Source organism: Eublepharis macularius, chromosome 1 (assembly GCF_028583425.1).
Source record: "Eublepharis macularius isolate TG4126 chromosome 1, MPM_Emac_v1.0, whole genome shotgun sequence".
NCBI lineage: Eukaryota > Metazoa > Chordata > Lepidosauria > Squamata > Eublepharidae > Eublepharis > Eublepharis macularius.
This window is the reverse complement of record NC_072790.1, coordinates 136,183,320-136,196,279: the sequence shown is the minus strand read 5'-3', so window position 1 is coordinate 136,196,279 and position 12,960 is coordinate 136,183,320. Positions and strand designations below refer to the sequence as shown.

The 12,960-nt window shown below is 38.2% G+C and overlaps 1 protein-coding gene across 2 annotated transcripts in view; it reads left to right on the top strand.

Moving 5' to 3' along the window:
* The first annotated feature begins 859 nt into the window (after positions 1-859).
* PLG (plasminogen) overlaps positions 860-12,960 on the top strand; it is a 50,681-nt gene continuing 38,580 nt past the window's right edge. For both annotated transcript variants that reach the window (XM_054970156.1, XM_054970148.1), the window contains exons 1-3: positions 860-954; positions 8,090-8,225; positions 9,812-9,918. In XM_054970156.1, coding sequence (XP_054826131.1) covers positions 906-954; positions 8,090-8,225; positions 9,812-9,918 — 292 coding nt within the window. In that variant the 5' untranslated portion in view covers positions 860-905. The remainder of the gene's footprint in view (positions 955-8,089; positions 8,226-9,811; positions 9,919-12,960) is intronic.

Here is a 12,960-nt window from a genome sequence, read left to right as displayed (position 1 = left end):
TGTGTCAGTAAGAGATGGGCTGGGCAGGGAGACTGAAAAGGATAAAAGGTGGGAGACAAGGAAACTGAGAAAGGGGAGAAAGGAAGGAGAAGCTGAAGGGGGGAGAGAATAGAAAAAGATTGGTTAATAGCAGAGAAGAAACTGGGAGAGGCTGTCTGGGGAAGAACTAGGGTTAAGGTTAGAGAAAGAGGGAAATATGAAGACTTGAGGGGCAGATAAAAGTACATTGGTTGGTGAATGGGAGGAAGAGAAGAATTCAGGAAAAGAGGAGAGGTTATTTATTTATTTATTTATTTATTTACTCACTTTATGTTATTTGTAGCCTTTCTCACTGAGACTCAAGGTGGTCTATACCGTGTAAGTCAATATGATCAATGGCTGGGATATCCAATAAGCAAAATAGGGTACGCAAATGCAAAATGTACAGAAATCCAATATAGAGCTAAAACAATGCCGAAGCAAAGCATAAGTAATTAAACATGACACATTGAACAGTGTAGAATCTACTCAGTAGGAACATACTTATGGGGTTTCTAATAGAGAGGGAAAGAATAAATAGCATAGAGATGGGATATGGGGAGATGAAATCCTCCCATGAAACCTCATGGGTCCCACTCTTGTGCTTCTCAATGTTGTTTCATCTGGGAAAGTTAAGAATTATACTCCTTACACGTATCTGGAAAGGTCCCTCACCTTTTCTTACCATCTAAGACAAACATTTAAAGGTTATTTTGCAAGATTTTGAATTCAAGGTACTGTTTGAACATTTAGACTAGAGGGCCACGGTACTGAGAGAATGATTAACCTGATTGGGGGTATCTTGTTTGCTTGATGCTGTCTAACTCTGTCAATACAACTGTCCAAAGAGACGTTGAGCTTTCAGTGCACAACCTACCCGTCCCAAAATGGGGGCTAGCAAAGATATCTTTGTGTTACTTTTATTTCTCTGTTCAGGTAAGGTTTCTTTTACATTGCTTTTTAAAGGAAACAGATTATGGAGAAAGTTTTTATAACTAATTTGCAATCGTCAGACCAATTTATGCTGGATTTATCCAATTGACCTAAAATAGACTGAACCACAGTGATAGCTTGTGTCTTTACATAGACATATATGTTAAATGCTGGATACCAAAATCACTCTGGTTTAAAAAACTTGTACTATAATCACATTGAATTTTCCAAATGGCTGGGCAGTTTCAAGAACTATGGTCTAATGGGTGACTTGGGAGTTCTGTAGCCACATTTAATGTAAATTAAGCCATTTTTACTGAGATATGCCAAACTTTGCAAACTGTGACCTGTATAATAATGTTCAAGGCACATGAGTCATTCTTATGAGATTGCCTGCTTCACTCTCAGTGCAATCCTAAGAAGAGTTGCTCCAGTCTAAGCCCATTGAAGTCAACTCTGTTTAGGATTGCACTGTCTGTATTCTTGATTAAAACATTGTATAATTTTTGTATGTTTTGCATTTTGTATCCACACTCTTCTGCTAAAGAGTTCAGGGCAATCTTTATATACATCCAGAAGTTTTCCCATTCACATAACTTACATTGCCAGACTCACTTAGTTTCAACCACAACACTACTCAAAGTGTCTTCAAAATACCCTCTTATTAGTATTATATAAACGTTATAGTCAGATAAGATGGCAAATGTTTCGCATTAACAGATAGTTCTGACATGCACTGATTTCACAGGACATTCCTCAATATGTAAGAGCCCAACTTAAATTGTAAAGTGCAGAATTGCCAAGAAATGTCCAGATATACAGCTGGAGCTATAGCTTGCCATTTAATCCATAGCTTGCCATTATACAACTGTTGCTTTGTGGCTCCTGGAGATGATTTCATTTGCAACATATCATTTATTTGTATGTATTAATGAGATGTGCGCCTGTTGTGTAAGTTTTTGTCATATTTAGGGTTATGACAAATAACAATACTAAGATTTTGTTGCTGGCATCTTGGTTGTGCCAATTTCATCAAAGGGTTTGATATCACTAAGTGGGATTAAAAAAAAATGAAGAGAAACTCTTTGCTAGAAAAAAGTTCTCAGTAGTGTTTATCTGTCCTTTACACGATTTCCGAACTAAAATAAAGGAAACCCAGTAGTATGATGGTTGTTGTGGGTTTTCCGGGCTGTATAGCCGTGGTCTTGGCATTGTAGTTCCTGACATTTCGCCAGCAGCTGTGGCTGGCATCTTCAGAGGTGTAGCACCAAAAGACAGAGATCTTTCAGTGCCAGTAGTATGATTTTTCTGTTTAGTATGTTTCAAAAACATAATATGATGAGACAGATTTGTCCACTTTGAATCTGTATCATCATATTTAGCTTGTTGCTCAGTCCTTTTAAAAAAATTTACTTTTTAAAATTTTATTAAAACAGAAAGGGAATACAGAAAAAAGAGGAATAACGGAAGGCAACAAGAAAAACAAATATAAAGCTACAAGGATCTGCTACAAGGATTATTAAAGTACAAAGTACAAAAATCATAACTTTTAAAGGTGTTAGAATAATAATTAAACTTGTTTGGGGTATATATTTTCAAATAAACAACACATGCAGAATTCAAACTTATTTCTACTCCTTTAAAAAATTTAAAAACTCGTTATTCCATTATTACCCCTAGCTTGTTGCTCAGTCCGACTCCTGACTCCTGAATGGTGGCTCTGAAAGTCAGGCCATCAAGTTTTAACATTTCCGTGTAATATTCCACCTGCCTTATCTGTCCACATTTCCTTCTAAAATACTTTGTCATCTTGGACTGGAGAAGTATTGTTAGAAAGCTGAGGAGAGAAGGTAACTTACAACCTTTCATCTGAAAGGAAGCCGCTCTCGTACCATTTGGCCCTAATAAATGCATTGGAGAATGTAATCCTTTTGGATGCCATTTGCACCTTTGTGATATTAGCACCAATTATACCCATCCCTTACTCGAGTCCTTAGTCCTCTTTGTAAACCTAGCGGCCAACATACCTAAGATTACAGGAAGCGGCAGTAGCTGCCATGCTTAACTGGTCTGAAAACAAAAAGAAGGATGAAGATGTGTTTACAAAGGTAAGTGGCAATTAGCTAGCTACTCTTTGAAAACATAACTAAATAATTGGTGCAAGACCTGGGGAAGCCAGGGCAGTAACATAGATCCCAAAAGACAGAAAAACAGCCAAAGTTTTCAACATAATCAAGATCTGAAAACCTAACTTGAATGTTAGTGCAGTATTTAGGGAAGCAGGGACAGAGTCAAGGATCCTGAGGAATGGAAAATCAGAGGAAACAGAAAACAGTGGAAGAAAACTTGGACAGAAATATCAGAGAAGAGAAATTAAGGGATGGCATGTTGCACCCTTCTCTTCAACTAAAGCCCATCTTTATGACTATAATTGCCATGATTTGTTAGGCATATTTAGGAAAATAATTTATGGATTTAGTTTATAAATCTATAGGCTTGCTTTGATAAGTAAACATAGAGAAGAATTTATGTTGAATCTAATACAGGCTGAACTGATTAAATTTTGGGATAAATACAGGCTACAAATAGCACCTCTAATGTCACAATAGGAACCAATTATCAACCATCCTGACTTTTGAATGGACAGGCAGCCAGGCAGTTTTTATGTATTGATAAGACACAGCTTGACTAAGATGATACATTTTAGAGGTACCCACTTGATAATTCTTTCCGATGTACTGCAAGAAAAACGTAGCCCAGAAGAGGTCTCTAGATACCAATACAAGCAATTAAGAAACTTTATACAGGTTTTGAATAGGAAGTTTAAAAGTATATAGGAGGCTCATAAAGTTTAAACTAATTTTTCTCAAATCACTGACTCAAAAAAAGCCACTGAAAAAAATCTATAGGCCTTTATGGATTAGACAATGCCAGTATTACCAAAGAAAATTGGGGGGGGGGGGGATTGTCACTATGTCAACAACACAGGAATGGTACAAGTTGCATAAAATAATGTATACTCTCCTGTATATATGTGGAATAAAGAGAGTGGGGTTAAGTTGTTGTATCAATGGTACTATACCCTATCAGATAAGTGGGAATGTTTGGTGAAGCGGTTAAGAGCGCTAGACCCTAATCTGGAGAACTAGGTTTGATTCCCTACTCCTCCAGTTGAAGCCAGCTGGGTGACCTTGGGTCAGTCACAGCTTTTAGGAGCTCTCTCAGCCCCACTCACCTCTCAGGGTGTTTGTTGTGGGGATAATAATGACATATTGTCGAAGGCTTTCACGGCCGGAGAACGATGGTTGTTGGGGGTTTTCCGGGCTGTATTGCCGTGGTCTTGGCATTGTAGTTCCTGACGTTTCGCCAGCAGCTGTGGCTGGCATCTTCAGAGGTGTAGCACCAAAAGACAGAGATCTCTCACTGAGAGATCTCTGTCTTTTGGTGCTACACCTCTGAAGATGCCAGCCACAGCTGCTGGCGAAACGTCAGGAACTACAATGCCAAGACCACGGCAATACAGCCCGGAAAACCCCCAACAACCAATAATGACATACTTTGTAAATTGCTCTGAGTGGGCGTTAAGTTGTCCTGAAGAATGGTATATAAATCAAATGTTGTTATTATTGTTATTATTAACAGTTTCTAGTAAATATTGGAGATGCAATGAGAAGACATATATGGTGAAATTGTTTGGTCATCCAAGTATATTGGGATAAAATACTTAAATATATAAGTGAGATTCTACGTAAGCAGATCAAAAGAGTTTGGCTCTTTTAGTATCAAGTAAATATAGAATACTGATGCTAAATATGTTAGTTGATACTAAATACGTTAGCAGCAGCAAAAATCTTAATAGCTTAGTAGTGGTGGAAATCTCCCAGATATGCACTAATGGCTTAGGAAAATACAGTATATGACAATGAACAAAACTGCTGTTATGTACTTTTTAAAAAGAAAAAGAAAAAAAACTATAGGCAAGAAATAGAACAATGGCATTAATTTATTAATTCCTGGAATCAAACACACAAATTAAATAACATTCAGCCAGATTTTACTATGTGCTTAATTTTTAGAGTTACATTTTCACCCTTACTAGAATATGATGATTCTTACTAGAATATGATGATTCTATTTATTTATATAGTTGTACATATAAATTTATATATTTTTATAATAAAATTGAAAAAAGAGGCATGACATTTGCAATATGCTGAGTATGCACATAACCTGCTAAAATCCACAGGAAGCTACAGCTGCTTTTCACCTTTGAAAATCTTTGCCTTGATGTAAAGCCTCTTGCATTCATGGAAAAGTTTTACTGGACTTTGAATCTGGTTCCATAAATAAGTTCAGAAAAATCACCCAAATATCCTGTGACTATTTGTTCTTGTCAAATATTGTGTATCTGTAAGGATTTTCCCTATACTGAAAAGATCAAGAGTCAGTCTAATCCTGTACTGCAAATAAATGTGAGATAGGAGATTTTTTTTGTATTTAAAATCTTTCAATTTGGAGGTGCTATTGATCAAACTAACCTCATGCAAACAAAGTGTTCACTCAAATATTAGACTACCCCCTATCCTTCCTTTCATTTCAAAGCTCAGAATCAAAAATTTCAATCATATATATGATGGTTCTCCTTTTAATAGCCTGCTGCTTCTGAAAGTTTTCTCTTACTGGGTTGAACAGAGCAACAGATTAAAATTTTAATCTGATGTTGTCTAGACACTAGCAGATTACTTTTCCAAAAATACGTAAGAAGATTTATTAGAATGCTAGGCAGTATGCTGAGTGTCTGTAAAGTCAATTTACTTCTATTAAGCTCTGCAGTTGCCATACAGAACCAGAATAAATGACAGAAAATGTTCTACTTACCTGTTTAACTTCTTCCTCACCAGTTGAACTGGTGAAAAATTGTACCTTTTGTGGATATTTTTGTAGACTGGAAGGACTGTGGACTGATTATTTTTGTATTTATTACTGTAATTATTATTGTATTTATTGGAATGGTTACTTATTCATAACACTTGGAGCACTTTGCACTTTAATAATATATTATATAATTATAAAAAAGTTAAAAAATTGTTAAAATCGTATATTGTTTGTGCTTGTACATAGGTTAGTTGATTTCTTCTGGAAGGGTTTCCCTTGTTGGCTTCTACTTCTCTGCTGGGGGGCGGGGGATCCCCCGCTCCCACCCCCCACCCCCCACCCCATTTACCTGGCCAACAGAGGAGGCATGGGACTCACGGCCACGCTCCCAGGCTGTGCAGCACGTTCCCATGGGCCTGAAACAGCCTGGATCTGGACTAGATCGGGCCACTGTGGTGCGGAGGAGTGCTCCCCTGCACAGCAGCATCCCATACCAGGCCAATTTGGGCCCAATCTGGGCCATTTCAGGACCTATTTGGCCCAATTTAGGCCTCAGATTGGGCTGCTGCTAGGCGGGGGACTGCTCCCCTGCACAACAGTAGCCTGTTCCAGGCTGATTCGGGCCTGATCCAAGCAGTTTCCATCCAGATTCGGCCCAGGGGGACATGGCAATCCTAGATATTGAAACAATTTAACCAATTTGTAATCCATAAAAGGGCCTGTCTCCTCTTACGCCCTGACAGAATTTTCACTATTTACAAAGGCTGGTATTATAGCCAATGTATAGCCACCACTGCAAGCAGCTGTCATGTATCTCATCATGTTTCACTTTTGTATAATGTTTAATAAGTGGAGATGGTGATTGATGCAAAAAATCCAAATGGTAGCCTCAGGATTGTAAAAGTATAATAATAAATTGCTTTGTTTTAGTGCCACTTGATATGGAGCATTTCATCCTGCTTTATGGTACCACCAGCCTTGAGTAAGTCAAAGCATGTTACATAACATGCCAGTTTGGTGTAGTGGTTAAGAGCACGGGACTCTAATCTGGAGAGCCGGGTTTGATTCCCCACTCCTCCACAAAGCCAGCTGGGTGACCTTGGGCGAGTCACAGTTCTCTTGAGCTCTCTTAGCCCCACCCACCTCACAGGGTGATTGTTGTGGGGTAATAATAACACTTTGTAAACCGCTCTGAGTGGGCATTAAGTTGTCCTGAAGGGCGGTATATAAATCGAATGTTATTATTATTATTATTATAAAATCATTGTGAATTTCTCCACCCACCCACAAGTGACAGCCAATGAGGGTGGAGAAAGTCATAACATTAGGACCCATATGCACACAATTTGGTTTATTAACATTACAAGAGGGAGAAGAAGAGATGCAGGAGTGCTAATTGTGGCATTAACCATGCATCGATCATCACATTTTTGAATGATGTAAGGTCAGTTCTCATGACTGTTTTGAAATTCCAACAAATGTATTTTTAGAAGACCTGTTAACATGGTAAACAGACAGTCTTTGGAATGGTAAAATATTCACAACTTCTAACTTTCAAGAAAACCTCTGAAAATAAGGTTGAGGTAGCATGTTATAGTCCTACCATGTGTTGGAGGAGTTCACCGAGAAACTGGCTCAACACATCACAATTGTCCAGAAAAGGCCCCAGGGCTCAGTAGAGACATAAGATTCATATCTCATTACAGATGCCAATTTCTGCATTGTACCTTAAAATCCTGACTCCCTTCTTTGCTTCACCCCTCCCACCTCCCAACTAGGATTTTAAGGCTCATGGATCTCTACTCCTTCCTGTATCTGAAGAAGGGAGATTTGACTCTTGAAAGCTTATACCTTGAAAATCTTGTCGGTCTGTAAGGTGCTACTGGACTCAAATCCTGCAGTTCTACTGTAGACTAACACAGCTACCCACATAAAATGATCTTAATGTTCAGGGAAACAAATGCTCCCTCAATCGTCTTTGATTATTTCCATTTTTTTATACCTGAGTTCACATTAGAGAATATATATACGGATGAGCCTTTAATCATATGGCTAACATTACTGGTTCCTGAAATGGTTTCACTTGGGTTGATATGGGACAGAGCTGACAGTGAGGTAAATTGCAGGGATTATCCTTGGCTCTGTACCTCCACTGGGTGGTTCATTTGCTGGTGAGTAGTTGCTTCAGATTCAGAAAATGATGTTTATTAATGACTGTTTTATCACTTCTTAAAATGTCTCATGATTGCTAATTTTCTTTTAGTTCAAGGAGATATACTTGATAACTATGTGAGGACTGATGGTGCATGGATTCTTGGTCAAAAACCCCAGTTCTACCGAACTCTCAGTAGACAAGAATGTGCAGAGAAATGTGAAGCTGAAACAAAATTTATTTGCAGGTCAGTGTCACTTTGCTATATCCTGCAAAAGATGCCTGAATGTTTTAATGCTGGATGAGAATCTCGCATGGTTCTACGTGCTAAGTGTATATGATACAGTAACAGGAAAAATAAATGGTTTGAAAATGCTGCTCCGTGGGGATCATGGGATGACTAGACTGCCCTCCTTTGCGGCAAGATCTCAGTGCTTAGACGGCAAATATGAAATGATTCGATGTGTGCTGGCCATGTGTGAATTGCATTGCTTTGCCTATTGCCTTCACCTATCTGCCATTTGAAGAGGACTGGGCATGATGGGGACACAGTTGGAGTAAAATGAGTACCAGTTTTACATGGATGCATCATTTCCATTCAAACAGGAACTATTTTTTTGTGTTTCCATAGCTCTTGCATATGTTGATGGCTAACTATGAAGGCCAAGTATGGTTTTAGGCATAGAGAGAACATGGGGAGAAACAAACACTTCAGTATCTATCATCTAAGTTTAGTTCATGTTCCAAATACTAACAACCTGTGGGAAAATACTGTGTCCACCATCCTGTTTCCATACAAATTTTTAAAAAATTATTTCCAGACAGATTATTTTTTTAAAAAAATAAACCTCAAGCAGATCATAAAGCTGCTAGCCCTCCACCACTGTTTATCCTATCATCTGATGAATGAAACTGTTCAAATAACATTATACCTATAGTATAATGTGATAAGTGTAATAATTCACTTATATAGAATACTCATGTATAATATACTTAATATAAAGTCTTAAGTGTAACTGTATAATTCTTCAGAAAAAGAGCTAAATTCAGAGGTACAGCTAAGATACGAAGATAAGTTTCCAAGAGAAATAAATAGGAAAGTTTAGAGAGTTTAATACAGCTATGACCACCAGCATGACCTCCTGAGATTTTCCCACAGAATTCAGTTATCTTACTATTAACTCTGCATTGTGTTTCATAACAACAGCAAGTCCTGCCTTTATATATATTCTGAATATGCTTTCAGTGAGTACATTCAATCCTTATATCCAATGGCTGCAGTGAATGCCATGCAGATAAGAAAATCCAGACAGCGAGGCAATCCAGAGATAAGATATAGGGGGTCCCTCACATCTGCAGAAAAACTCAATTTTTTTTTGATGGAGGAACAACACTCCCTTCCCCCTCCCCACCAATGGTACCATCAATATCTGCACATGGTGAGAACTGGCAAAACAACTGAAGCTAGAGCCATCTCTGAGTTGCTTCCCTTGCATGCCTGCTTCTCTCCTGTCACTGCCACTGCTGTAGAAGTGAAGAGGAAAGTGAACAGCGAAGAGACGGAGGGAAGACTGGGCAGATAGGCAAGTGGATGGGGCAAGCTGGGACAGATGGACTAGGGAGGAGGAAAAAGCGAGGAAATGTTTGGTAAGGAGAACCAGAGAATGGGGAGAGTAGAGATGTAAGTGGGAGCCAGCAGGGAGGAATGTGATTCCCCTCCTCCATGACTCCTCCTTTATACCACTGTACAATCAAAAATGGATGTGCTAATTGACTTTATGACAATAATTAAGATGAAATTCATACCTGTTTTACATCTCACCATTTTAATAGGTCTTTCTTATTTGCCACCAAAGAACAACAATGTGTTACTTTAGCGGACAACAGCAAAACTACAGTGATGTTCAGGAAGTCAGATGTAGCTCTCTTTGAAAAAAGAAGTAAGTATATAGCCGTGGACATTGCATCTTCCATAGCTACTTCTGAGATGCAAATGCTTCCCTTACTTGCCAGATAGTGCCAACTGAACTTACAATATTTGAAAAAAAATGTAGAGTGTCTTTGTATTACAGTGTCCTATGACTGCCCCCACAATATCACACATACACCCCCAAATTTATTTTCATTATTAATACTGAAAGTGGGTTGAAGTAGGCCAAGGACTGGCCACTATCAACGTGGAAGATGAAACAATCCCTCCAAGCATCTTCATCTGATTTCTGGTAGCTTTACTAAGATTTAATCACAATGTGGTAAAAACTAGCTTTCATGGTTTTCCTGTTGAGGAATAAGTATTGAGTCTGTACGTATATTTCATGCAGACTTCCAAGAAGCACATGTATCTCACATCATGTGAGGGCATGTGTTCCATCAACCTTTATTGATAGGAGATGCTAACTTTAATCAGCCATTTCCATCTCTGGAATAGTATCTGGAGAATATATTAGCCCCTGCAAATAGAGAGTTTGGCCTTCTTTGTGCTCAGGCATAGTAATTTAGTCAGCACATGTTGGGACCATCACAGCATTATCCCTGAAAAAAATATATTCATGCCACAGGTGAAGCCTGTGAAATTGCATACATATTGCTTTCAAATATTGGGTTGCAGTTTCTTGTTGGAGGCGACTGAAGTGAAATGGCAAATGTTTGCAGTAGGAGATAGTTTTGTTTGGCAACGATTTTCCCATTTGTTTCTTTGCACTAGTGCTAGGAGTCAAACAGAAGAGCTTCAAAAGCAGCTAATGATGTGATATTGGTTGTATATACCCAGACAGAATAAAAGCCTGTCATTTGCTTGTAGTCATTTACCTATTTGTATGTTTATTCACTGGACTGTGGATTGTGAAGGTGTTTAAAGGGCTTTATTTGGGTCCTTGATTTTCTTTTTTAAAAATATGCAATGTAAACAAAGTGCCAATGTTTGCATTGTGTAGCTTTCACATGAAACAAATCTTTGTGCTGATAACTCCCCATGTACTAAACATTTTTAAAAAATGCTTGCTGTATTCTGTTTGCTTATACAGTGTTTTGTTAGCAACAAATAAAGAGTTACGTCATTTACATGGTCATCCTAAACAGAGTTATACATTTAAAGAGATTGCACCTTTGTTTGGGATTACTTAATTGAAAACTGCCAAAATTCTTCGTAGCACAGAGCATTCATATACATTGAGTATGCACCCCTTTTCCTGGTACAATTGACTGACCTGGTAAAATTAGTGTATGGTTTCTCATGTGCTTTGTAACACAGAACAAACTTCTGCTGAATCAAATTTAGCAGTTTGTTCTAAGTAGCATCCAGAACACAACTGGTACTAAATAAATCTATAACAATGATAGAAATGATTTGCATTTGTACTGTTCGTTTGCTATGTCTTACATAAGTTATTAATCTGGATTTCCCTTTCTTTCCCCGTAACTGCAGAGAGATGATCCTATTCCCTCTTGAAAATTGTTTTTTTCTTACGGACAGACAATTCATTTTTCTGTACTTCAAAGGCCATCAACATTGTGTTAATTTTGACATTTCCATATACACAGGGCTGCTGCTAAAAATGACATCCCCACATTCAACTCTCTTTCTGTACAACAAATAGTAGCACCTTGTGTTATGATTGTGTTATGCTGCAGGAAGTTCTTCTAACCTAAGGAGCTTTCCTCCATCTTAAGTACCTCTTCTGCTGGGCAAGGAGAACTTAATTTGGAGGAATTCTTTTTGAGCTGGCAGAAGGCTTCAGACTTTGATTAGGGAAGTGGTAGGATACATACCTGAGTATTCTCCTATTCTAGCAAACAGTAGCCAATTACGTGGAAATGTATGATGTCATGATGTTGTTTCTGGGTCACAAATAAGAGGTTATTTTGTCCATATGATTTGTTGTCTGCCTGCAGTTTCATGAAGAACCTGAAATGGGAACCAGATTGCCCATGGATGCTGCTGGCAGCAATTCTGATCGTTGTGATAGCACTTATACTGACTGCTGTGATCCCAGGAATCCTTGTAGTTGAATCTGACAATAGCTCACTTTCCCACTCCTGCATGCAAAAGCTTTTTAAAAGTTCAGTTACAGCAGCATGGGGCCCCAAGCTGGATCTGTGTAGGTAGTGGAAAGGGGGTTTAATTCTTCTACCCCACCACATATATTCACACCATACATTTTCACTTTTTCAAAAGGCCATCTAAACCCTCTGATGAGACAGCCCAAAATGAAAGAAGATACAGTACTGGAAGACAGGAGGATCCCCAGATTGGAAGGCAGTCAGTTAGCTACTGAGGAACAGTAGAGTTCAAGTACAAATAGCGCTGTTCTTAATAATGAGACTCAATTAAAGCAGTCATAATCAAAAGCAGAAGATGGAAAAGCTTATTCTTTCTGCTAAAACAAGACCAGGAGCTGATAGTAGTACAGATCACAAATTGTTAATTTCAAAAATCAGAATAAAGTTGAAGAGAAATACTAAAAGAATCATGGTGGAAAAATAGAATCTAAATAACATTCCTGAAGAATGTAAAGTCCATGTAAAGAACAATTTTACTTTACTAAATTTAATTGATTAGGAGCCAGAAGAACTATGGGTTGAAACAAGAGACATTATCAAGGAAGCATGTGCAAAGACTATTTCTGTAGCTGAAAGAAAGGAGAAGCCTAGATGGATGACTGATGAAACTCTTAAAATTGCTGAAGATAGATGAGAAGCAAAAGTAAAAAGTTACAGAAAGAGGACCAGAATTCTAAACAACAACCAAGTTTTTCACTCAGTCTTCCTCAGTTCCTTTTTTTGCTGTAACCTCTGTCCTACATGACTTTTGCTCATGCAGGCCCTGTTATCTCCAGCATAACCTTTTTGGTGGTTATAGTAGACCATCCTTCCTACCTTTATAACCAGTGGAAAAGCTGGTTGGCTCCCACCCAATGAGTCTGTCTGGTTGCAGTTATTTTAAAAGTAAGTAGGTAGGTAGATAGATCTTATATGTCTTCTGG